The sequence below is a fragment of the Amblyraja radiata genome, chromosome 13, assembly GCF_010909765.2.
Source record: "Amblyraja radiata isolate CabotCenter1 chromosome 13, sAmbRad1.1.pri, whole genome shotgun sequence".
NCBI lineage: Eukaryota > Metazoa > Chordata > Chondrichthyes > Rajiformes > Rajidae > Amblyraja > Amblyraja radiata.
In genome coordinates, this window is record NC_045968.1 from 32186674 (window position 1) to 32210895 (window position 24222).

The following is a 24222-nucleotide window of genomic DNA, read 5'->3' on the forward strand; positions in this document are numbered from 1 at the left end:
GTCCTGATGAAGGGTCACGACCCGAAACATTGACAATATTTCCCCCCCCCCGACAATGCTGCTCAACCCGCTGAGTTCCTCCAGCAGATTGTCTGGTGCTCTAGGGTGAAAGTTTGAGGTTAGCTTCAAACAAACAGGACAGACTGAGAAGGGGAATCTCCTCTTCTTCCAGAGGATTCCCATTCATAAAATCTCACAGTCAATAGAAGCCCTTGATTCTTTTTACCATTTTCCTCTTCTCACAAAGACTTTAATAAGAACTTATTCTGCTTTCTTAATATGATCAGTTGATTCATTTTTTATTGAGTGCATTTAGTACAATACTTTCCAAAACTTAACTGTTACAAACTTAAACATACTTCACACAAATAACAAACTGGGAATGTACAGGGAAAGCAAAGCAAAAAATAATATTTTACAGAATTTCATTCCATATTTACAGGGTGCTGCTCGCAACATGCCCGTGCGATTTGAGGGAGCAAATGTGTAAAAGTCATGGAGTAAGAAAGGAAGTTGGGCCGTTCAGATACAACCGTGGGCTGTGGATACTGTTTATCCCATGGGCTGTGTGTTCCTCGATAAACGACTCCCACCTCCTTCCACTAGCTCTCATGCCTTTACCCTACAATCAAAGAGGACAAAGGACTGTTATTGTGAGCGTGTTTATCATACATTTCAGAACTTCAACAGACATTTGATCAATTTCAACAGACAATTGATAATCAATGGGTACTTTTGAAATAAAAACTGAAAATGCAGGAAATATTCAACACATCAAGAGAGAGCGAAAGAAGAAAAGTTTCAAGCTGATCAGAAGTGAGTTTTGAAATGTAGTCTTTCTTATAGGCAACCTGAAATTTATAAAACCCATAAAATGCACAGAGACACTAATCAGATAATCAGTTTTAATGTTGCTAGTTAATCAATTACAATATCCATGAGCGCAAAGCAGTGAGCACTCCAATCTCACCCACTCTGAATGCACAGTGCTCCGCTCACTCAGTATCAATCCAAATATTTTTATCAATCCGCCAGTGAAGGAGGTGCTGTAGTAGTCTGGCAGGCTGACCTTCAGCGTACTGAGGCCAGGTGACAGCTCTTGGACACCTCCCCATACCTACTTCTTGACAATGATCCTGCAGAGGAACACCAGGCAATCATCTCCCAGACCGTTACTGATCTCATCACCCCTGGCAATCTCCCCTCCACACCCCCCAAGCTTATGGGTCCCCAGGCCCGTACTGCCTGTTATTATCTCCTACCCAAAATCCACAAACAGGATGCACTTGCAGACCAATTGTTTCTGACTGCTCCTGCCCCACAGAAATCACCAAATATGAGTGGTATGGTGGCGCGTTGGAGAGTTACTGTCTTAGAGTGCTAGAGACCCGGGTTCGATTATGCCTGTGGGTGTTTGTCTGTACAGAACTTCGGTTTCCTCCCACACTCCAAAGACGTATGGGTTTGTAGGTTAATTGGTTTGGTATAAATGTTTTAAAAAATGCCCCTAGTGTAGTGTTAATGTGTGGGAATCGCTGATCTGTGCGGACTCAGTAAGCCGAAGGGCCTGTTTCCGCGCTGTATCTCTAAACTAAACTAAATTAAACACTTTGATTCTTTCTTGTCCCCCTTTGTCCAATCTATTCTGGTCTACATCCGAAACACCTGACATGTTCTTCAACACCACAACGGCCCAATTTGCCCATGCTGACTAAGTTCTGGATCTGAGCTAGTCCTATTCACCTGTATTTGGCCTATATCCCTCTTCACCTTTCCTGTTCATATACCTGTCCAAACGTCTTGAAATATTATAATTCTACCCCTCTCCACCTCTTCTTCAATCAGGTCCTTCCATATGCCCTCCCCTCGCATGTTAAAACGTTGCCCCTCAAGTCTCCATCTTCTTTGCCCTCTTACCTTAGATTACTGCCCTCAAGCTTTAGTCTCCCCTACCCTGGAAGAAATGTCCCATCGTAGGGAGTATTGCGTAAGGGAATGGAGACCGTTGAAATTGATGCACAAATTCTTGAAGCATTCCATATGTTTAAGGAATATTCTGAATGCCTTGTGAGAGAATGATATGATGTATCTTGTGGCATGATTTCCCTGAACAGACTGAAAGACACACTTTGGTTTGCTTAAACTCGTTTGTTTTCCAGTACAGTGAGATATCCATAGGGAATACTGTTGATTTTCACATTCCAGTCTGCAGGATTATGTAGTGAATGGAGCACTGAAGTTTGGTGCAACTAATGCAAAGGCTCTGAGGGAAAGAACTGCAGTGTTAAGGAGCTGCCAACACTAGACATTGAAGGACTTAGCCATCTGTAAAAGCCTCTCAAACATTTGAAGTGTAAATCAATCAAAAGGGCACGACTGGCAATGGTGCCTTGTTACACAGTATGTGCAAGGATAATCCGATAACCCAGAACCTTCCAAACCCATAACCTTTTCGGAGATTTTTAGAAGCAAGAGGGTAACTCGAAAAGTTACTCATGTAACTTTGAGAAGGTAACTCGGGAAATTGATAGATAGGATGGTTTTCATGGACTTTAGCAAGGCTTTTGACAAAGTCCCACATGGCAGGCTAATCCAAGGTGTGTAGGGAAACTAGATCCAAAAATTCCTTGGGAACTGGAAGGGCGCTTTCCCAACTGGATGTCAATAACCGATGAATGTAGGATGAATTTATATATTTCTATATTTAAGAGGGAGTTAGATGTGGCCCTTGTGGCTAAAGGGATCAGGGGTATGGAGAGAAGGCAGGTACAGGATACTGAGTTGAATGATCAGCCATGGTCATATTGAATGGCGGTGCAGGCTCGAAGGGCCAAATGGCCTACTCCTGCACCTATGTTCTATGTTTCTATGAATGCACTGAATCTTTTACTCAGGTATGGGAATCAAAAACCAGAGGACATAGATTTACGGTGAGAGGGGCAAGATTTAATAGGAACCTGTGGGGCAACCTTTTGACTCAGAAGGTGGTGGGTATATGGAAAGAGCTGTTAGAGGATGTTGTTGAGGCAGATTCTATAACAGCATTTAAAAGACACGTGGACAGGTACATGGATAAGAGGGATTTAGAAGGATATGGTCCATACATGGACAAATGGGATTACTTTAGATGGGGCCTCCTGTTTGGCATGAATGAGTTGGGCTGTAGGGCCTGTTTTGGCAATTAACAGAGTTCAGAAGCAGAGAACTTGTATTCCACAGAGCCCACAGCACATACTCGAATGAGGATACGGTGGCACTGCTTAGGTTTTATCAAAGGTCATTTAGAAAAGCGACTGAAAGCACTTGAACAGTATGAAATATAAAATTATGAGGCATAGATTGTGTAGACAGTAAGTATCTTTTTACCAGGGTAGAAATGCCAAAGGGCATAGGCATACGATTAGAGGGGAAAGTGTAAAGGAGATGTGTGGGACTTGTTTTTTCATGACTCTTTTTACATACCCAGTGAGGGCTGGAAATATGGAAATCATCAATGCATAGAAATCGTTGACACAACGTTCAGGGGATTTTAGTTAAGCAGATGAAAAATTGGATTAGAGAATGTGTTATGTTGCTACAGGCACCGTTTGGGTTTAATGGTCTGTTTCAGTGCTGTAAATTATGTATTGCCATGGAATTTACAACCACCTTGCTCGTCAGTAGCCATAGGTCACAACTAGAGATGAGCTCGACGATTAGTCACACACAACATTCTGAACTCATGGCCAGAAACACTGAGAGAAAGGTGTGAGCCCCCAACAACCTTCTGCCAACCAAGGACATTAAATCAGACATTGAATCAAAAAAGATATTTGGATAGGAAAGGTGTAGAGGGATGTGGGCCTAATGTGGGCAAATGTAGACTGGCATCACGGTCACTTCCCACCATCAAAGGGATCTACAGAAAGCAGCTTTTATCATCAAGAAGGCAGCTAATATCAGTAATGGCCCACACCTATCTGGCCACGCCCTCGTCTCGTTGCTACCATCGGCAAGAAGACACAGGAACCAGAGAACTGTTGGTTCCAGGTTTAAGAATAGGTTCTTTCCATCAACCATTAGGTCTGGAACCACTCTGCATAATCCTGACCACAACAATTACCTCGTGTACATTTTGTACAGATTGCATTACATGCTTTTCTTGCACTATTATGGTCTGGTGATCTAGTGTAACTGATAATTTATTGTATTGTTGTTTATTGTATAGTTATTAGTTGTGTTGCTGTGTTAACGTGCCTATAAAGCTGCAGCAAGAATGAATTTCATTGTTCTGGTCCCGATGCCAATGACAATTAAGCACTCAATTCTCCTGCTTGAGTGTTGCGTGAGCTACATGGCCCAGGCACTGTGTGGTGCATCTGCTCACTGACGTCTGTGTTCAGCCTGGCCTGTTGCTCGGCTTCCTGTGGTCAACCTGAAACACTCACTGAGCCATTGTTCAAGCCAACAACCTGACAACTGTTTCAGGCCCCTGGGTGATATCAGCTGGCAAACCCTGCACTCTTGGGCACCCAACAGCTATTTATGAACAGGACACCAGAGGCCACCAACCAACCATAGGTCAACATTGTGCTGTTTCCTTCCCCTGAATGTGCAGGAATGTCTTTTGAAAAACTGAAAGCCACAGCTGTTATTGCTCAAACCGCCCTCCCTATAACTACCCCTTCTACACCTTTCCAACCCATTTGCTGCCTCGACCAAGGGCAACAAGGTCTGGGCTGTAGCTTGCATAGAGCTATAAAGCTATACAGCATAGACACAACGCATCCATGCTGAACAAATTGGCATTCTGGGCTCGTCCCATTTGCCTGCATTTGGCCCATTGCCTTCTAAACACTTCCTATCCACATATCTGACCAAGATATCTTTTGAAAGTCGTAATTGTATCCGCTACTATAGCTTTCTCAGGCAGCTCGTTCCAGATACAGACTACCCTCTGAGTGAAAAAGTTGCCCCAGAGGACCCTCTTAAATTTCTCCCCTCTCACCTTAAGCCTATGCTCTCTATGTATAGAATCCTCTACTTTGGGGAAAATACTGTGATATTCACTTTTTCCATGCCACTTATGATTTTGTACACTTTATTAAGGTCATCCCTCAGTATCCTACCCTCCAAAGAACAAAGTTCCAGCCTATGCAGCTTCTTCCTATAACTCAGGCCTGCAAGTCCAGGTAACATCCTAGTGTGTAGGAAGGAACTGCAGATGCTGGTTTACATTGAAGCTAGACACAAAATGCTGGAGTAACTCTGCGGGACAGGTAGCATCTCTGGATGGAAGAAATGGGTGACGTTTCGGGTCGAGACCCTTCTTCAGACTGAGCCAGGTGAATCACTTCTGCACCATCTTAATGGCATTCTTCCCAAAGCTGGGCAACCAGAACCACACACCGCATTCCAAGCATCCAGTTAGCATTAGCACACACAAACTCAAGTTTGATCAGCTGTGAGTAGACCTTAAGGAAGAGTGAGGTGTATGTAGGGAATTCCAGGCCTAGGCAGCTGGAGCAATGTCCCCTGGTGGCACGACTCAAATGAAAGATGCTCTGTATTACAGAATTAGAGGAACATAAATTTGGTGAAGGATTTTGGGGATGTGTAGAATATAATTTATAATGCCCAGGGCCATGCAATATCAGTGCACATGTTGTATTCTATCCATTTGAGGTTCTCACAATGGATTTACAGTAAAAACTTCATTATCCCCTACCAGACCATTCAGAAATCTGTCCCACTGGGTGATGTTTGCTGAGCACCCTACCCACTCGCCAGGCACCCAAGTTCTCATGCTTTCTTTAAACTAATGTGGTCTCTTTAAAATCATTGGTTCACTGAAGTATTACTGTGCAACATAGTTTAAAGTAAGTGATTTAAAAGTGTGCTGAAGCATTAATAAAATAACATCCAATCATCCTGATAATCTGCTAGTCAGGCACCACCAATGTCCCAAACGTTCTGGATTAACAGAGTTTTACTACAATTTGCAGCACATGGTGTATCAGTCATGATTCAAAGAACATCAATTCAAATGCCACCCTGGCAGCTGGAGAATCTGAACTAATTTTCAACCAACTGTTGGATTAAAATAAAAACGAACTGATCCACTAGAACCCTTCAGGGAAAATAAAACGTTCTGTCCTTACCTTAACTGGTTAACATACGAGTTCAAACCCACATCAATGTTTCTCTGAATATCACTGAGCTCTATCCTACTGACCAATGGTTCAATAAGGCAGCTCACAACCACCATCTCAGAATGACAAGGGATGGATAAAAAACACAAGCCTGATCAGTGTGTTCCACATCCAAGGTATGAACTGAGAATGTAATGGGCAGATGCTGGAAGAGTTAGAAAGTATAAGCGCCAGGAAGTCATATTGTAGCTTTATTGGGAGTATTACGTGCAGCTCTGGTCATCCTTTTACAGGAATGATGTGGAGGATTTGGAGAGGATGCAGGTTTACCAGGAGGCTGCCTGGGTTAGGCAAATTTGCGGATGACACAAAGCTGGGTGGCAGTGTGAACTGCGAGGAGGATGCTATGAGAGTGCAGGGTGACTTGGACAGGTTGGGGGAGTGGGCAGATGCATGGCAGATTAAGTTTAATGCGGATAAATGTGTGGTTATCCACTTTGGTAGCAAAATCAGGAAGGCAGATTACTATCTAAATGGCGTCAAGTTGGGAAAAGGGGAAGTACAACGGGATCTGGGGGTCCTTGTACATCAGTCTATGAAAGTAAGTATGCAGGTACAGCAGGCAGTGAAGAAAGCGAATGGCATGTTGGCCTTTATAACAAGAGGAATCGAATATAGGAGCAAAGAGCTCCTTCTGCAGTTGTTCAGAGCCCTAGTGAGACCACACCTGGAGTATTGTGTGCAGTTTTGGTCCCCTAATTTGAGGAAGGACATTCTTGCTATTGAGGGGGTGCAGCGTAGGTTTACAGGGTTAATTCCCGGGACTGTCATATGCTGAGAGAATGGAGCAGCTGGGCTTGTACACTCTGGAGTTTAGAAGGATGAGAGGAGATCTCATTGAAACATATAAGATTATTAAGGGTTTGGACACGCTAGAGGAACGAAACATGTTCCCGATGTTGGGGGAGTCCAGAACCAGGGGCCACAGTTTAAGAATAAGGAGTTAGCCATTTAGAACGGATACGAGGAAACACTTTATCTCACAGAGAGTGGTGAGTCTGTGGAATTCTCTGCCTCAAAGGGCGGTGGAGGCTGGTTCTCTGCATACTTACCAGAGAGAGCTAGATAGGGCTCTTAAAAATAGCGGAGTCAGGGGATATGGGGAGATGGCAGGAATGGGGTACTGATTGGGGATGATCAGCCATGATCACATTGAGTGGTGGTGCTGGCTTGAAGGGCTCAATGGCCTACTCCTTGTGTCTATTGTCTATTAGAGTGCATTAGATATAAGGGGAGGTTGGAGAAACTTGGATTATTTTCTCTGGAATGTCAGAGTTGAGGGGAGACCTGATCGAGGTTAAAATTATGAGAGACATTATACATGTAGAGTCAGAACCTTTTTTTCCAATGTGGAAATGTCCAAGACCAGGGGTGTAGTTGTAAGTCAGAGAGAGAAAATTTCAAGGAGATGTGTGGGATGTGTTTTTTACACAGAGAGTGGTGGATGCCTGGAATTTACTGCCAGGGGTGGTGATGGAAGAAAAGATGACAGTGACATTCAAGAGACTTTTAGATAGAGGGATATGGATCACATGCCCAGGACATTAGTATAATTTGATAGCATGTTCGGCACAGGCAAATTGGGCTGAGGAGCCTGATTCTGCAGCTGAATTGCTCTCTGTTTTATGTTCGATGTATAGATATTCACGTTTAATACAGGATTGTTTGCGATTCCATTTATTGTGCACTGTTTAATATCATTTTGTATGGCAAATTCAGGCAAGAAATCTTCTGGTCAACGATAATCCTTTGTCACAATGGTCACTCTCTCAGCACAAATGCATCTAATAGCCTACTTAACCCCCAGATATGGCCTATATCAATCACGTTCCCTGGAACTTATCCAGCAAGTCTATTATCTGTTCAGTGAAAAAGACATTCCCTGACCTCTCCTTCCTCCCAGACTCCTAACTCTCAAATTTGTATCCCTTGGCACTTAGCCCTCCCCCACCTTGAGCAAATGGTCTGTCTGAGCTGTGTCAGGTCCCTCTAATCTTCAGAACTTCAATTCAGATATTGTGTCAAATAAATAATAATTTGTGTCCCGGGATCTGATTGAACAAAGACCGTGAGCTGAACTTGATTTAGGAATGTGACCCTCGTAGTCTGATAATGCTTTTGCCAGCAACGGCAGACAGCATTCAGTGACCCCTGTGCCCTCTGCCTCGATAATATATCACCACCCGCCTAATTACAATCAATACAGGTATCATCCATTTCTTTTGTTTGACTAAGAACATAAATCATTCATTGGTAGCTCAACCTTTTCCTTTTTTTTGGCCATTTTTGCCATTTAATTTATACACTGTGTATGGCTGGTTGCTTTTTATTTACTTCTGTATGATGATTAATAAAAGACATCTTAAACCCTATTTACTTTGCAAACTAAAATGTTTTTACTGCTGAGATTTAGGATTGTCAATTCCCTAATCGACAGGAATTAAAGATAAATGATCAGAGATAACAATTTATTTCAATGCTCTTGTAGCATTTGTCATAAAATTATCCAAGCTGGAGGGGGAAATAAAACGACTGCATCTGATGATGAAGAGTCTATTCCTGACAAGGAAAGTGGCAAGTTTGAATGATCATGTTAGCCAACCAGTCATTGGGAGTGGCGTTGGATTATGTCATTTAGACACCTCCAGGATCCACCTAAAGCAGGCAAGCCTGCCAAAGGATGCCAATGGATGCTGAAGCTCAAATCCATTGGTAAAATCAGGAGGAATGCCTTTGGCCAGACAATGCTGGGAGTGGGTCAATTGCCACTAGAATATGGCGGTGGGATGTTGATGGGAATGTGGGGAGGCTAAAATTGATTTGACTAGGATTTGTGTAAAAATGGGTGATGAAGGCTGGAGCTGCATTGAAGGCTGATGGGTCTACTTCTGTACTGTGTGACACGAAGGAACAGTTCAGGCAAATTGTATAGATGCATTAAGAGAAAAAGCCAAATAAGCTAATTGAAAAGGAACAGAAGGATGTGGAAGGGGAAACAGAGTCTGTTGGTGCTGAATGACCCGATTCTCTGCTGTAAATTTTGCTGTGTAAATGTGCAGAGGAGGGGTCTCATGGTGAAATGTGTACTCGCTGTTTGGATGGATTTAGTGCAGTGCAGCAGAGCCTGGTCAGAGGGTGGATTGTGTTACTTGATGTGTTTGGTTCCTAGGCTGGGGAGTTGCACCTCAGCACCTGTGAATCTAATCATCACCACAGTTCCCCAGTTCAGAGACTGGCTGCCACTGGGCCCTGTCACAAAACAATCACTCAACAAGCACTTCCTCAGTCGTTTGTCAAATTTTGACAGCGACTCCCTCGAGTTGAGATCCAGGGTTTCTTTTCCTTCTACTTATTTGTTTAGCTTGAGGTACAATCTGTCATACAGGTCAGTTTCAAAAGTGCAGCCCTTGAATAAGGTTCAAAATCAGGAATGTACTGACTGCCTATCTGCCGCACCAAAAGAATATTTAAAACATCACTGTAAGAACGAGGTCTATTTTCTGCTTTGACCTTCCATTCCTGTATAATCCATAACCATATCTTCTTGAGCTCTCTCGTACATATATTCCTCTTTCAACAACACATACTTCATTGTTGGAATAAGAATAACTTTGTTAATTAAAACTGTGTAGCGGGGACTCGCTGGAGTCCAGCCAAAAACTAGTCGGACACGAGTTGTGTGCACTAGGCGTGTCAAGGGCGCTTACCACATAGTGATAGCGAGTCTCGTCGGGTGTAATGCCGCGGATGTAAAATTGGGATTCGGCCTGTCGGACCCCCGGCTGCGTAGTTCAAAATGTTGGTAGCTTTAGGGACACCGCGTTGAGTCCGGTCTCGTCAGCCTCATAGGCAGCAGCAGCAGAATGCATTGTTTCCTCAAATTTCCCTTCCAGGATTAAACTCCTGGGCATCGGGGGTCACCAGTATAGGGGGGACTCCCAGGAGTCCAGCCAAAAACTAGTCGGACACGAGTTGCGTGCACTAGACGTGTTTAATCTCTTTAATTCATTTCCCTACTCCTTCAAGGACACGGGCGTTGCCCGGCCTTAAATACCAAATCAGGTGCCGACCCGTGACTAGCGCCTCCCACACCAAGACACCGCCTGCTAGAGCTGATGGTTGGTTGTGACCTTGGGTTGTCACCCGGTGCCGCCACAACTGCAATATGAGTGTGAGCAGTACTAAGGGCCTTTCCCAATGGGGAACCAAGCATAGCCCGCATTGTGTCCACTACAGCTCACTCTGCTCTTAATCATACAATCTCCATCCTGTTAACCCAAATCAGTCAACAGTTCCTTCTTGCGTTCAGTCTGATCTGTAGCCTTTATCTATCTGGTGGAAATGTTCATCAAAGTTAAGCAGGAGGAGTTTCCTCATATTACCACAACAAGTAAAACTGAAATCACTGCGAATACAGGGAAAGAGTCTAGTGATTGGGGACAGACCTTGCACAAAGGAAGGCGGTTGTGGATGTTGGAAGTCAGTCATCCCAACCCCAGAACATATTGCAGGAATTTGTCAGGCCAGTGTCCTCGGCCCAACCATGTCTGGCTGCGTTATCAATAACCTTCCCCCAAACAATGGGTCAGAATTGGAGATATTCACCGATCAACGTGGACAACGTGTAACGATATATTTGCATCAGCACAAGTAAAGCAGTCGCACCAGGACAACATTTAGAGCACAAACCAAAGCATTGGAAGAACATGATAGGTTGAGCAGCATCTTTGGAGGTAAAAGGATAGTTGACGGTTCGGGTCAAAACCCTGCATCAGATCTGCTGTCACCTGTATAACATTTAGATATGGACTGATAACATTTAGATGTTGGACTGATAACATTTGTATCACACTATACCATGCAATAACTGTCTCCAACAAGAGCGGGCTCGATAATGGGAGCACCACCATCTGCAGATTCCCCTCCAATGTATTCGCCTGCCATGGTAAAATATCATTGGCCCTTCACCAGGAGCTGTTGTGGGCCAGTCCGCCCAATCAACCTCATCCACATGAAGCTTGGCTTCAACACTAAATTCCAGCTCTTCTCATTCTTCTTGACTCCCTTGTAATTTAAATATCTGCAATTTCTGCCTTGAATATATTCACAAGTTTTACCTCTGCAGCCCCTTTGGCCAAGTATTACAAAGGTTCATGATTTTTCTTTATATCCCCAGCCATTAGCTCCAGTAATCTGATGAAGGGTCACTGACCTGAAACAGTGACTCTGTTCCTCTTCCCACAGATGCTGCCAACCTGCTGAGTTTCTTGCATTTCTTGTGTTTGTTTTAGATTTACATCATCTTGCAGTTTTGGTGATTTTCAGCTACATTAATCTGCTAGACACTTTTCCTAGTGAAAGGGAAGGTTATAAGTTCCTCCCTCCAAACAGACCCTTGAATATCTATTATTACCGGAACACTATGGACAAAGAACCAAAATAAAGTTCCATCAGTTCCCTTCAGGCTCTAACATTCCTATGCCCATTTGGGGAAATATAGAGCGGCCAGTAAACCTACCAACCTGCACGTCTATGGGATGGTGGAGGAAACGGAGGCACCCAGAGGATGAAGAGAATTGAGACAGTTAAACATTGGATGAGATAAATGAGCAGGATTAGGCCACTCGGCCCCGTGAGACTATTCCGAATTTCAGTAAGATCATGGCTGATCTAATTGTAACCTTAAATCCACAGTCCTGCCTATCCAGACACCATTCACCCTGCTGGTTTATCCATTGACCTCAGTCTTGAAAAATTCAGATTCTGCTTTGAACACTCTTTGAGGAAGAGAGTTCCAAAGATCATGGCCTCTGAGGTTGAAAAATGGTGACCTCATGGGTGCCATCGACTTAATTGTTACCCACTTACTTTTGAACAGTGATCCCTAATTCTACATTCTCCTAAAAGTGGAAAAACATCCTCTCCACCCTGTCAACAAAACTCAGGATCTTATGTGTTGCCCTCAAATCTACCTCACTCTTCTAAACCCCATCAGACACAAGCCTAATCTGTCCAAGATCTCTTCATGAGACAACCTGTCAGGCAGCATCTCTGGATAGAAGGAATGGGTGACATTTCTGGTTAAGACCTTTTTTCAGAAAAAGACTCTTCCTGAAGAAACCTCTCGACCCGAAACGTCACCCATTCCTTCTATCTGGGGATGCTGCCTGTCCCTTTGAGTTACTCCAGCATTTTGGGTCTATCTTCGGTGTAAACCAACATCTGCAATTCCTTCCAACACCTGTCCTTTCCAAGTGTTGGTTAAATAAACATTCCTTAAATTATTTCCAATTGGCATCCGTTCATATCGAAAGACACCAGCATAGTATACAGAGGTTCTGAAGTAGTTTCACTAATGCTCTGAAGAACTGAACATAATTACTCTAGTTTTGTATTAAATTCCCCACACAACAAGCAATTGTATTCTATTATAATTCGTAATTACTCACTGTACCTGCATTGACACGTTTTGTGAATCAAACACAAGGACATCAGACCTCTCTTAGAGCTCTGCAATCTCGCACCAGGACCTTCTAGCAGTAAAGAACATCAAAAACTCCAACCTGTGCCACAGAACAAATACTAGTCCCCAAATAAACTTCAAGAGGAGGTACCTGTTTAAACTGTGGAAAGGATATCTGGCTTCTTACTGTGAGGGGGAGAAACAAATGCATTAACGTAATAAGGGTGAATTAAATCCCACACTTACCAGCAAGTTGATGCAGCAACGCTCTGAAGACTGGGTTAAACGGACATCACTAATTCCAACAAGTACTGACACACAAATTAAAAAGTCCATTGAAGAGAGGTGCAATGTAACACCAGAGGTACTTCATTTCGCTGTCCAACAACACCTCTCTTGCCAAGCAAGTTCAGCAGGTCTGTCGCTTGTACCGCTTGCAAAGATTCACATCTTTTCTGTACAGTCATTCAAAAACAGCCAACAAGGAATCTGATCAGCAAGACCTGCCAGCTGCATGTGGATCACATGATAAATACCTACTTCCCTTTTGTACAAGTGCGGATGGCTCAAGATTTGGCAGCATTTAGTGTCATTGCTATCAAAACACAGACATAGTTGCAGAAAATGCAAGCAAAGAATGATTACTTCTTGTCATCTTCAATATGAAGATATAAAGGACTTAGAATCCATTTCAGGGAAGGGGGCAGTCTATTATTGGCACCAACATCTGAAGAAAATCATTCATGAAAATAAAGAAACGCATCTAACAAACATCAAAGAAATAGCACAGGATGTTCTTTGGAAAATTGGGATACTTCCTCGATTCCAGTTTCACAGGCCCTTATTTCGTGAAGAGTTTTTTAATTCTTTTTTTAAAAAAAGATTGTCCAGTTAAATCTGGAAACTGTACTGTTTTGTGGACAGGATTTGCATGGTTTTGGAGTAGGCTGAGGATCAGTCTGGTAGACAGTGACAACGTGTTTCCTTCATAAGAATGGTCCGGGGCCATGAGAAATAGTCTGGGTCTTTGTTTTGCTTTCCTCTGGTGCTGCTCAATCATGTCCCTTGATTCTGGAAGATACCCTTGATTCCCCCGTCGTCATGCCATGGCCGAAGTAGATTGGCTGATCTGTCCTCTCATTGACTGAATGCTGTTCAAAATTTTCTTCTGGTGACCGGCCAAAGTGACCCCTATCCTTAGCAAATCCCTGCAGAAAAATATAAATAGTCATTTGTTTAAATTAACACTGTTGAAATGTGGCCGCAGTTGTGTTCTGCTTTACATTATTTGTGCGCGTGGGTGTGTGTTTTTTACATGCACCCTCCCTTACTGAGGAAATACATTGTTTGTGTGACATGCCTTGTTCCTTGCACCTCCCATGCCCCAACATGAATGGCTCGCTTCCACTGAGCAGCCATCTTTCTGATCTCATCAAACCACATCACACTCGTGGGCACTCAACAGTGCCAGGCAGCTGCTTCACCAGGAGGAATAGGGAGCAGAGGAGGCGAGCATGGGAAAGGCGCCCAGCAAAACCCATACTTTGGCATGTGCCCACCCATGGCCATCATCCAGCAGAGGAATGCACCTCGCAGGCATGGATGGACGGGTATTAAGATCTTCAAATGAAGGGCGAGTTTGTGATTCACAGCACCAACTGTACCCTGAAACAAACTCCTTGGTGTGCAAACTTTCCTGTCATAAGCTGGATGGGGAAGGGAACAATTCAAAACAGCTCAACTGAAAAGACAGCAGTTCTTCCTTGTTATTTGGGCATGAGTATAGGAGGCATGATATTAATTAAGCTGTTCACTCTCCTAACTTCATCTTCCAATGAAGTTTTCAGGAGGGCTCTTCATACTTCACCCGAGACCTGGTCTTGGAAGGCTGCAGCTGGGGGAAGAATGGGATTGGGATCAAAACATTTTTTAAATTTTGGATGGTGAACAGGACGTCATTTTAGATCTTTCCTGGTTCCTGGTCAAAACTGGGACAGGGGGTCAAAACATGGGCTGACCAGATTGAGAACTTGGGGTTGACTAAAATGGTCACAGGCATGTTTTGATTCGAAAGCAGTAAATTGTGAGTTTGATGTTCTCCCTCAATGAGATGTATCTGCGATACTCACTCTGAAGTCATCTGTGTTGTTAACTGGAGTGAGGTGAATCCGGAGTTGAGGAAATTATCTCTGTACTGACTCATCTTGATTGCACTGAGCCAATCTTCTACTGAGGTAAAAGCAGTGAAGTCAGGAATGCTACGATCCAACAGGGGCTGAGAAGGCCTGGATTCATTCAAAAACAACATAAAGCAGCATTACTAAGCAGGTACAAAGGGCGGTCTCAAAATTATCTCTCAGTTATAGGTTCAGGATAAGCTTGAGTTGTTATCTGGTGATGGGTTAGTGATGGAATCTAGGGGGAGTGCATGGGAATGTGGGAAGATAAAATGGGTTAGACTGGAATTAGTGCAAAGATGGGTGCTTGATGGTTGGAGCGGAACATGTGGGCCAAAAGGTTTGTTCCACACTCTATCCCCAAGAATCAATGATGTGTTTTTCTATACATACTCAGGCTGCCTCTTCACTCTCAGCTTGCCTCTGTGGGGAGCACTCTTACATACACCAGAAGGCCACAGACTCAGCAATTCAGTGCTGGACAGTTAAGGAGGTTGTACCTTTGGATCAGATTGTTAAACAAGGCCTTGTCTGTCCCATCAGCTAGATGCAAATAGCATTAATTAATTAGTCATGGAATGGGTAACTGCCATGTCAATATATCTCCTTAAACTATCACCACAAAGATATTGCACAGCACTTGTGGCACTGTGTGCAAATTGGTCTATTTGAGTACAAAATCACAGTAACAACATTTCAAAAAATAATTAATTGGCAGGAAAGCACTTGGGACACCTTGAAGACATGAGAAGTTATATCGAAATAAAAAAATGTTTCTTGTGCTATTCATTCTCCTTAAGAAGAGACAGTCTGGCCACACTCATTTCCATAGCCATTTCCAAGGTCATTCCTCAAATAAGTTTGAATTAATCAGCCTTGGGCTCGGGAGGTTTTCAGAAAAGGAACCTGGAACACACGTCAACTTTTTTCATGATTTATGAAAGTCAGACAGTCTGTAGACATGAGTTGAAAAGTCTAAGCATCACTTGGTTCCAGTTACTGAGCTGTCCTGGTTCTCATTACAGTTATTAGATTATAAGTTCAGATGAATGAATGGGGGGTTTGTTTATAAAAGAAGGTTGCACTGTAATGGAACACCACTTTGGGGGCCCTGGAAAGAATTAATCCTTTCGATTTCATGAGAGGACAAAATGACCCCTGGCCCTTTTGAATTGACTTTTGCAGGACAGAAATGGCTGGGGGTGGGAAACCTAGGGCATTAAGAAGACAAACCTTGGTTATAAATCCCACAGTCACAGAAAAATTGATGTTAACTTGCCTCTGATCTTCCCTGTGGCTTATCTATTTATTGGCTTTTCCTGCCTCAATTGTTTTGATAGTTCGACCGGAGAGTTTAAAAAAAGTTATGGTTTCATCACCTAATCCCAGTGGGTTTAAGAAGAGGTTGGATAAAAATGTTGATATTAGTTCCTGGGCTTGCAGCAGGATGTTACAAATATAGGTTGGGAAAAATACATGGTTGCATTGACAGGATATGGGAGTTTTATGACATGGAGAGTTTGATGTGCAACAGGACTTAACGCTTCTCATTGTTACCTAAAAACTGATCCTTCAAAGCAGTTAAACCCATAACAGTCAGATTTTGTTTGTAGAGGAAAGTGCATTTTAGCACTGTTTCCAGGCACCACCACATTCATTATCTGTGCCTTCTTCCAATTGAGGCACCTTGTTTTGATGTAGTGAGCAGTACATCTTACTAAGAAATAAATTCTCCATAACTTGGCCTAAAAATTTAAGGAACAGTAGAAACGAGCATTGGATTGTTTTCTCTGAAGCGTCGGAGCTTGAGGGAGAGTTAATAGCAGTATATAAAAATTAAGAGACACAGATAGGATATAGAACCTTTCTCCCAGGGTGGAAATGTGAAGACTAGAGGGCAGAGCTTTAAGGTCAGAGGGAGAAGGTTTAAAGATGTTGCGAGGCAAGCTTTTTTATTCAGAGGGTGGTGGGTGCCTGGGTTGCGCTGCCTGAAATGGTGGTGGAGGCAGATATGATAGTGGAGTTTGTGGCTTTTAGATAGGCACATAGGCAAGCAGGGAATGGAGGGATATGGGTCATGTATTGGCAGAGGGGATTAGTTTACCTTGCATCATGTTCCGCACAGATATTGTGGGTTGAAGGGCCTGTTGCTGTGCTGTACTATAAGAGGGTAGAGCAATGTTAGCACCCAAGATGGGTAGAGATAATAAAGCCTGTGAGAAAATTGATCTGGCATCTAAACATTAGCGCTGACAATTGGATTGAAAGCCCTAATTCTGACCTGCAGATTATGAGTAATTTGATTTAAATACACCTGACAAAGTCATGCCCACTTTGTCTTGGCATTTTTCATGCACAAATTGAGAGAGCAAGAACCTGCAGCCACATAACATCTTTCATCATCTTCAGATCATCGCAGTTACTCAAGAACTATTGAAGCATAGTCATTAATGTCTGAAATTATGGCAGCGCATCTACACATACCAACATCACACAAACGGTGAAGAAAGATGAATATTGAATTAATTATTTTTTTGGTCATTCTAGTTGAGGGATAAATATTGTCCAGGGTATTGGGGAGATTTTCCATCATCACCTTTAATTAATGCCATAGATTTGGTTATGAAGGAGAATGCACCTCATCCAACTAACAGATTGTCTGGAATATACCACTGAGTATCACAAGTCTCAGCTTTGGATGTGTGGTTGCAAGTTCTTGCTCACTCAATTTGTGTGTGTAAAATGCCAATGTAACATAGGAGTGACATGGCCAAGTCTATTTAAATCAAATTTCTTGTAATCTGTAGGTCAGAGGCAGGGTCTTCAATCCAACTGGTCTGTGCTGATGCTTTGATGCTAGACCCAGTAGTTCACAAGCTTTATTATCTCTACCCACCCTAGCCTCCCATATGCTGATGGAGAGGCTGGCACCCTTTTGCTTGTCAAAATGGATGCAAAACGAATTCAGATGCTGTGAGGATTATAATATTTAGTATTATAGTATTATATTTTAGGGTTTTAAACATAGAAAATTGCACAAATTCTTCCCTTATGTGACATCTGCATTTCCTTCAGGAAATATATTATTGCTTAAAAGACAATTTCCTGAAAGTTCACTGTGGTCAGTTGCGATAGATATGCTATATGGACAAATCATAATGTTTCACTCTGCCTCAAATTTTTTTTTCTATGACTTCAATATTCTTTCATATTTAATGCTTATATTCTGCACTCGGTTTTCATTCTCTTTGCACTACCAGTTGTATTTGTGCACTTATGTATGGTATGATTCGACTGAATAGCATGCAAAACATGCTATCAATGTTTTTCAATGTTTCTTGGTACACATGACAATAATAAACCAAAAGCAATAAAATAAATTTGGAATCCAGAGTACAATTATAGTCTACAGCTGACACAACTATTAACTGGAGATGAATTTCGAGACAAATATATTTGTCTCTCATCACAGGAGATTAGTTTAACTTGGTATCATGTTCAGCATAGACATTGTGGGCTGAAGGGCCTGTCCCTGTGCTGTACTGTTCAATGACTAAGACTATGACATAATAGCGTAATATAGCATGCATTATATTTGAAAAAAAACGAATGGACACTACTTCCACATCAAAAGTCAGGAGCGAACACCTTGGAGAAGGATTTCATTTTTGTTGCCTCTCAAGACACTAAATAGACAATGTAGGGATTGGGATGAAAATTTGCCCTCAAGGAACAAAAGTGTTAGTCTGAAAACTGTGGTGGTATCAAGGAGTGGAGAATCTGACCGCCACAATAGGCAAAATCAAATGGACAAAGTGGCAGCATGACCAGACCGCACAAGAGAAGATGATCAAAGCCTACACTGTGGTGATGGTGGCCATGGTTTTGAGGCTGGCTGGGTTCCGTATCATTTTGTCCAAGGTGTTGACATTCTGGGCAAATTTAGGCCTGGAATTACGGTCTTTCTGCCAACAGTCCAGCATCAGCTGGTGCAGGGCAGCTGGACAATCCATGGGTGGTGGGAGACGATAGTCCTGATCGATGGCATTGATGACCTGAAAATACAGACAAAGTAGATGCTTACAAAATGGTCTGAAAACAAATACCACAAATAGCCATGGCTTTTTAACTTTTGGTAAATAAGGTGGTACCGAGCCACTGAGAATGCATGAAGGATCTGACAACAAAGGTCCTTCACACCACCGGTCAATTCTATCTTTCTGCTTGCAAACAAGAAAGATTGAGACACCAAACTCTCGAGCCAAAATGAGCTGCTGGAGGAACTTAGTGGGTCAGGCAGCATTGGTGAAGGGATATGGAAGGTTAACCTTTCGGCCCAACCCCTCATTCGGATTGAAATGTAGAGGGGGGATCGCCAACATAAAGAGGTGATGGGGAGAGGAAGGGCAAGGGCTGGCAATTAATAGATGGATCCAGGTGAGGAAAGGTTTATTGACAGATGAAATCAGGTGGGGGAGGGAAGTGCAAAGATAGCGACAGAGGCTGACATGTGATAGTTGGAGACAACAAAGGACTGCAGATGATAGAATCTGATAGGAAAGGAAGAGAAGTATGGAACGGGCTAAGGGAAATAGGGTGGGCAGATGGGAACAGTGTGGGGAGGGGATCCAGTGGGTGATGGACAAATGGAGTGAGCAGGGAAGGGTAAACTGGGTGATATGGGGCTGGGGGAAGGAGGTGTTTGGAGAAAAGGGTGTGTGTGACAGGAGAGAGGAAAGGACAGAGGGGAGCAGGTTTCTGGACAATAATAGAGGGCACAAATCCAGCATAAAAAGGTGGTTCGCTCATCCCTCCCCACCATCCATCCAACCATGCCGGCACTTCCCCATAGGAGGTATTACACCTGAGCCTCTACCTCCTCCCTCATCACAATTCAGTACTTAAAAAGACCTTTCTGGTGAGACAGAGATTCACATGCCCTTCCTCCAACCTTGCCTACTGCATTTGGTGCTTTCAACACCAAAAACAGCTTCTTATGATAGAATTGAACAATCCAATATCGAAAGGCTTGAGGCAAATTCCTACAACAGGAACAGTGCTATAAACAGGGAATAAATGCCGATCAGTTAAATGGTGAGGAGGACCAATAGTGAGCATGCTTGGTGAGGAGGACCAATGATGAGCATGCTTGGAAAGGATTACCAGATGGAGGAGTGCCTTCTTGGATGAACAAAGTGTAATGTGCCAAAAGAGCTGCCTCATCCCCAAAGATCTAGATGAAGGTGGCATTGTGGCACAGCTAGTAGAGCTGATGCCTTATAATGCAAGAATCATGGGTTTACCTCAGGTGCTGACTGTGTGGAGTTTGCATGTTCTCCCTGTGACCATATGTGTTTCCTCTAGGTGCTCTGGTTTCCTCCCACATCCCAAAGGGTTTGTAGGTTAATTGCCATTTGTAAAATTGCTCCTAATGTGTAGGGAGTTGATGCGTAGTTGGGATTACATAGATCTAGTGTGAATGGGTTATCGATGGTCAGGTTGGACTCAATGGGCCAAAGTGCATGTTTCCATGCTATATTTCTAAAGTTCAATGGAAGGTGAGATAGATTGGGAAGCAACAGAGAGCTGATAGGAAAGCAGGATTTCAAAGTAAGTTGCTTCAGAAGTAGGGCTGAAGGAATTAATGAAGGCTTAGTTACAGTAGGATATAATGTGGGAATTTAGATTTGAGCAATGAGTTTATATGTTGTCCATCCCAAGACTGCCCACTTCTCCTCTCTGACACTGGCTTGTCTGAGGTCAGCTGCTAGTGAGTACGTCAGCCATAGCTTCCCTCCAGGCGACAATTCCAATCTTCCTTTGGCCAGTTGTTCACCGCCCACTCGGCATAAAGTTGGACTTGAGCAAAATTAATCTCCTAACCCATATCGACCCACCGAGTTATTGCCTGTCATTACCTGAGTACAGCCAATGTTTAATTTTCACCTGCACGTTCAATTCCACTATCTACTTTGGTAATATCCCCAGCAATAAACCCCTCCAACGTTTTCACTCTGTTGACCTTCTTTGCAACTTCAATGATACTGCCCTACTGTTGTCAGCCTTACTTTTAACTTTGTTCACTCTGAGCTTCAGAATTCCTTCTCTGATTCTTTAGATAGGTCTTCATAAAATTAACCTCTTTAGCAAAGTATTTCATTATCTGCTCTGGTACTTATTTTGTTTCAGTATCAATTATTGTGCCTGATAAGATCTCTTTGAAGTTGCTTGGGGTATTTTACTGTGTTAAAAGCTTTATCTCAATTCAATGTGTTGTAGAACACGGAGCTGGAAAAACATGCATAATGGAGCGATAAAAGAATGTGGAGTTAAAGCTTAAGAGCCCCTCCATCTTGTATAGATTCCTTTATGTGCCTTTTTCTTTTTAACATAAATCTTTTGTGAGCATAGCAAATGCAAGTATATTATGCAGATGCTTTAGCAGGATAAAATACGCCCTTCAATTTGAGATTGCACTGTTCGGTAAATTGCCAAAATTGGTAAAGTGATAGAAGTTAATTATTGGCATATGTGATTGTTCATTGACCTTAAACAGTCTCACTGTCCTTGTGTTTCCTCATGTTGATTAAAAAGGAGCATTTGTTTGAGGGACACAACCTCCTGGCGTGACTGGAGGAGTGGAGCTGATTTCCATATTCAGTCAAAGCATCTGACCTCAAAAGGCTGTCAGACTCAATAATTCCTTCTCACCAGTTCTCTGGAGGCCCCCCATAAAAACCAAGTGTTGGAACAAAAATAAACGGTAAAAAAAAAATGAAGTAACCTCACTAATGCTTGGAATAATTATTTTTAAATAGATTATTTCTTGGCAGAACTGTTGGTGAATTGTACTTGAGGGGGCGATTTGATTCAAAGGTTTTATGTATGTTTGATCTATTGCCCCTCATGACCAGGAGTTCTGTGAATTTAACATTTGAACTACATTAACACTCGCCGCTTGATAAATGTCAAAAATTCTTTCCAGCTGAAAATATCAGCTTTTTTTTGTCAGCCACAGACATTCTGTTGTGTGTCAGACAGTGCTGGTGAGGAACACTTAGCACAAACTAACTGCCAAGTATATCAGACGGCATTTCCTCTGATATGATTTACTTTGTAATGTGCCAATTAAGAAATAAAATGCAGGACGGGAAGACAATAATTGCCATGGATAGGGAATGTATGACAAATTGGTTCGGGCACCTATTGCTCTGGAAACTTGTGATGGCAGTTCCTAAAATGCATCTCCTTCATCAAATTTCTACATGGACAAGGCACAATATAGTAACACCCATGGTGCAGTGCTCATTTTGGTGCATTGTAGCAGGACTAATTAGTCTCAGGTGTGATCATCGTTCGCGATTCCTGGGAAAATCATGTTTTGGAAATGCATTGTTGGATCACGATATCTTGAAGGCTGGTTGCCTACTTATCCCAAATCTGACTAGTGGTCCCAATACCAAACCAATGACCAATACCACTCTTATGATCTCCCTCTTGACTACGTGGGGCATGTCCTGACTTCTCAACCCTCCGATCCTCCCAAAGGTTCCAACTGCCAACTCTAAATCCCGCACCTCTCCCAATGTCTCAAAATACAGCCAACACAAATTCTTCCTCCAGCCCTTTGAAAAAGCCTGTCTCCTGACCTAGGGTCTAGTTCTACTGTCCTCCTGATTAAATGTTACTGATTGTATACCATGTTGTCACCTTTCCCTCAGCTAACAAAGAACCATTCTACATTTCCTTCAAGAAAGAACAGCAGATGCTGGAAAATTCGAAGATAGACAAAAATGCTGGAGAAACTCATAGGGTGAGGCAGCATCTATGGAGCGAAAGAATAGGTGACATTTCGGCTCGAGACCTTTCTTCAAACTGAAGAAGGGTCTCGACCCGAAACGTCACCTATTCCTTCGCTCCATAGATGCTGCCTCACCCTATGAGTTTCTCCAGCATTTTTGTCTACCTTCGAATTTTCCTTATCATTATATGCTTTGATCTGTCATTTTCACACATTAACCTTCTATATCTCTAGACTCCCTCTCACCAGACTCTCAGTCTGAAGAAGAAGTCTCGACCCAAAATGTCACCCATTCCTTGATCCAGGGATGCTGCCTTCCCACTGAGTTACTGGGGTCAAGGAAAGAGCGTTCACGTCGCGGCCCTGTTTCAACCAATCTTTCCACCACCACGCACAAGAAGCACAAGAAGCGCAAGACAGACACCATTGTGCAGATGTCGAGAAGTGTGTTCAGCTCTGGCTGAACAACTTCTAATCCTGTGTGTGGACTCGATAAGAAGAAGACTGAGTTACTCCAGCATTTTGTGTCTATCTTTGGTATAAACCAGCATCTGCAGTTCCTTCCTACTCCTGACCCAGGGGATGGACCACGGAGGTCTTGAAGAACAGCAGCTGGTGCTATCATGAACTACACTCCTAACCCCTTCCCTGATACTCAGGGAAGATATTCCCCATGTTCCTGATCTTCTGGGATGCTTGACTCCTACCGCACCCAATCATTGGCAAATTGCCCATTACAATCCTGATCTTCAGTGATGACCTACATAAACCACAATCCTTTGTGAACTGTTCCTCCAGACTTCGTCTGGTTTGTGGATGTCCCCGGCCAGTATCTTGAATCCCTGGTGCTTGGTAAAAGTCCCTCAAACCACCACCCGTTCCCCAGGTAGGCAAGCCAACCACAGGCTCCATCCTTATCTTCCAGGTGCCACCCCCATTTTCTTCCCAGACCCAGTTTCAACTCTGTGTAATATACTTTCCACTGCGGAAGCTGGATACCTGTCTAAAAGACATTAAAGACCTGGATCCACTAAAATCACTGGTGGCCAATGATTGAGAAAAGTGTTGGCGTTTCTTGACGCAAAACACACGTACCACATTACTTTAAGCGTAAAAGAATGGCTAATCTACAAGTTTCTGGTAGATAAAGGCATCAAGTGATGAGAACAAAAATAACTAAATGGAATTTTGCTGCAGATCAGCCATGAATGACTGAATGGGAAAGACAACTCAATTAATTCCGATGTCCCCTTCTTCTTGATGGCCTTATCGGAAGAAGTTGATTAGTTTTTCAAGATATTAAAGGGAATTAATAGGTCTGCCAGATTAAACTTGTTTGGACGAGTTTAGAGCTAGGAGATAGGATTTTAAGATTAAGGCCAGAACATTCAGGCATGATATTAGGAAACATTTTACAAGCGGGGAGTGATTTAAATTTGCAATATACGTCTGCAAATTGTTAATATTTGGCTAAAGTAGACACAAATAGCTGGAGTAACTCAGCGGGACAGGCAGCATCTCTGGAGAGAAGGAATGGGTGATGTATCGGGTTGAGACCCTTCTTCAGACTGGGCTAATTGTTAAATTCAA

The 24222-nt window shown here is 42.9% G+C and overlaps 1 protein-coding gene across 1 annotated transcript in view; it reads right to left on the reverse strand.

Moving 5' to 3' along the window:
* Nucleotides 1–274: 274 nt before the first annotated feature.
* ephb1 (EPH receptor B1) overlaps nt 275–24222 on the reverse strand; it is a 413679-nt gene continuing 389731 nt past the window's right edge. Inside the window, exons 14-17 of the mRNA XM_033031666.1 lie at nt 18693–18886; nt 14784–14939; nt 12901–13862; nt 275–622 (exon numbers count right to left, since the gene is read on the reverse strand). Of these exons, the coding sequence (XP_032887557.1) occupies nt 13754–13862; nt 14784–14939; nt 18693–18886 (459 nt within the window). The 3' untranslated portion in view covers nt 275–622; nt 12901–13753. The remainder of the gene's footprint in view (nt 623–12900; nt 13863–14783; nt 14940–18692; nt 18887–24222) is intronic.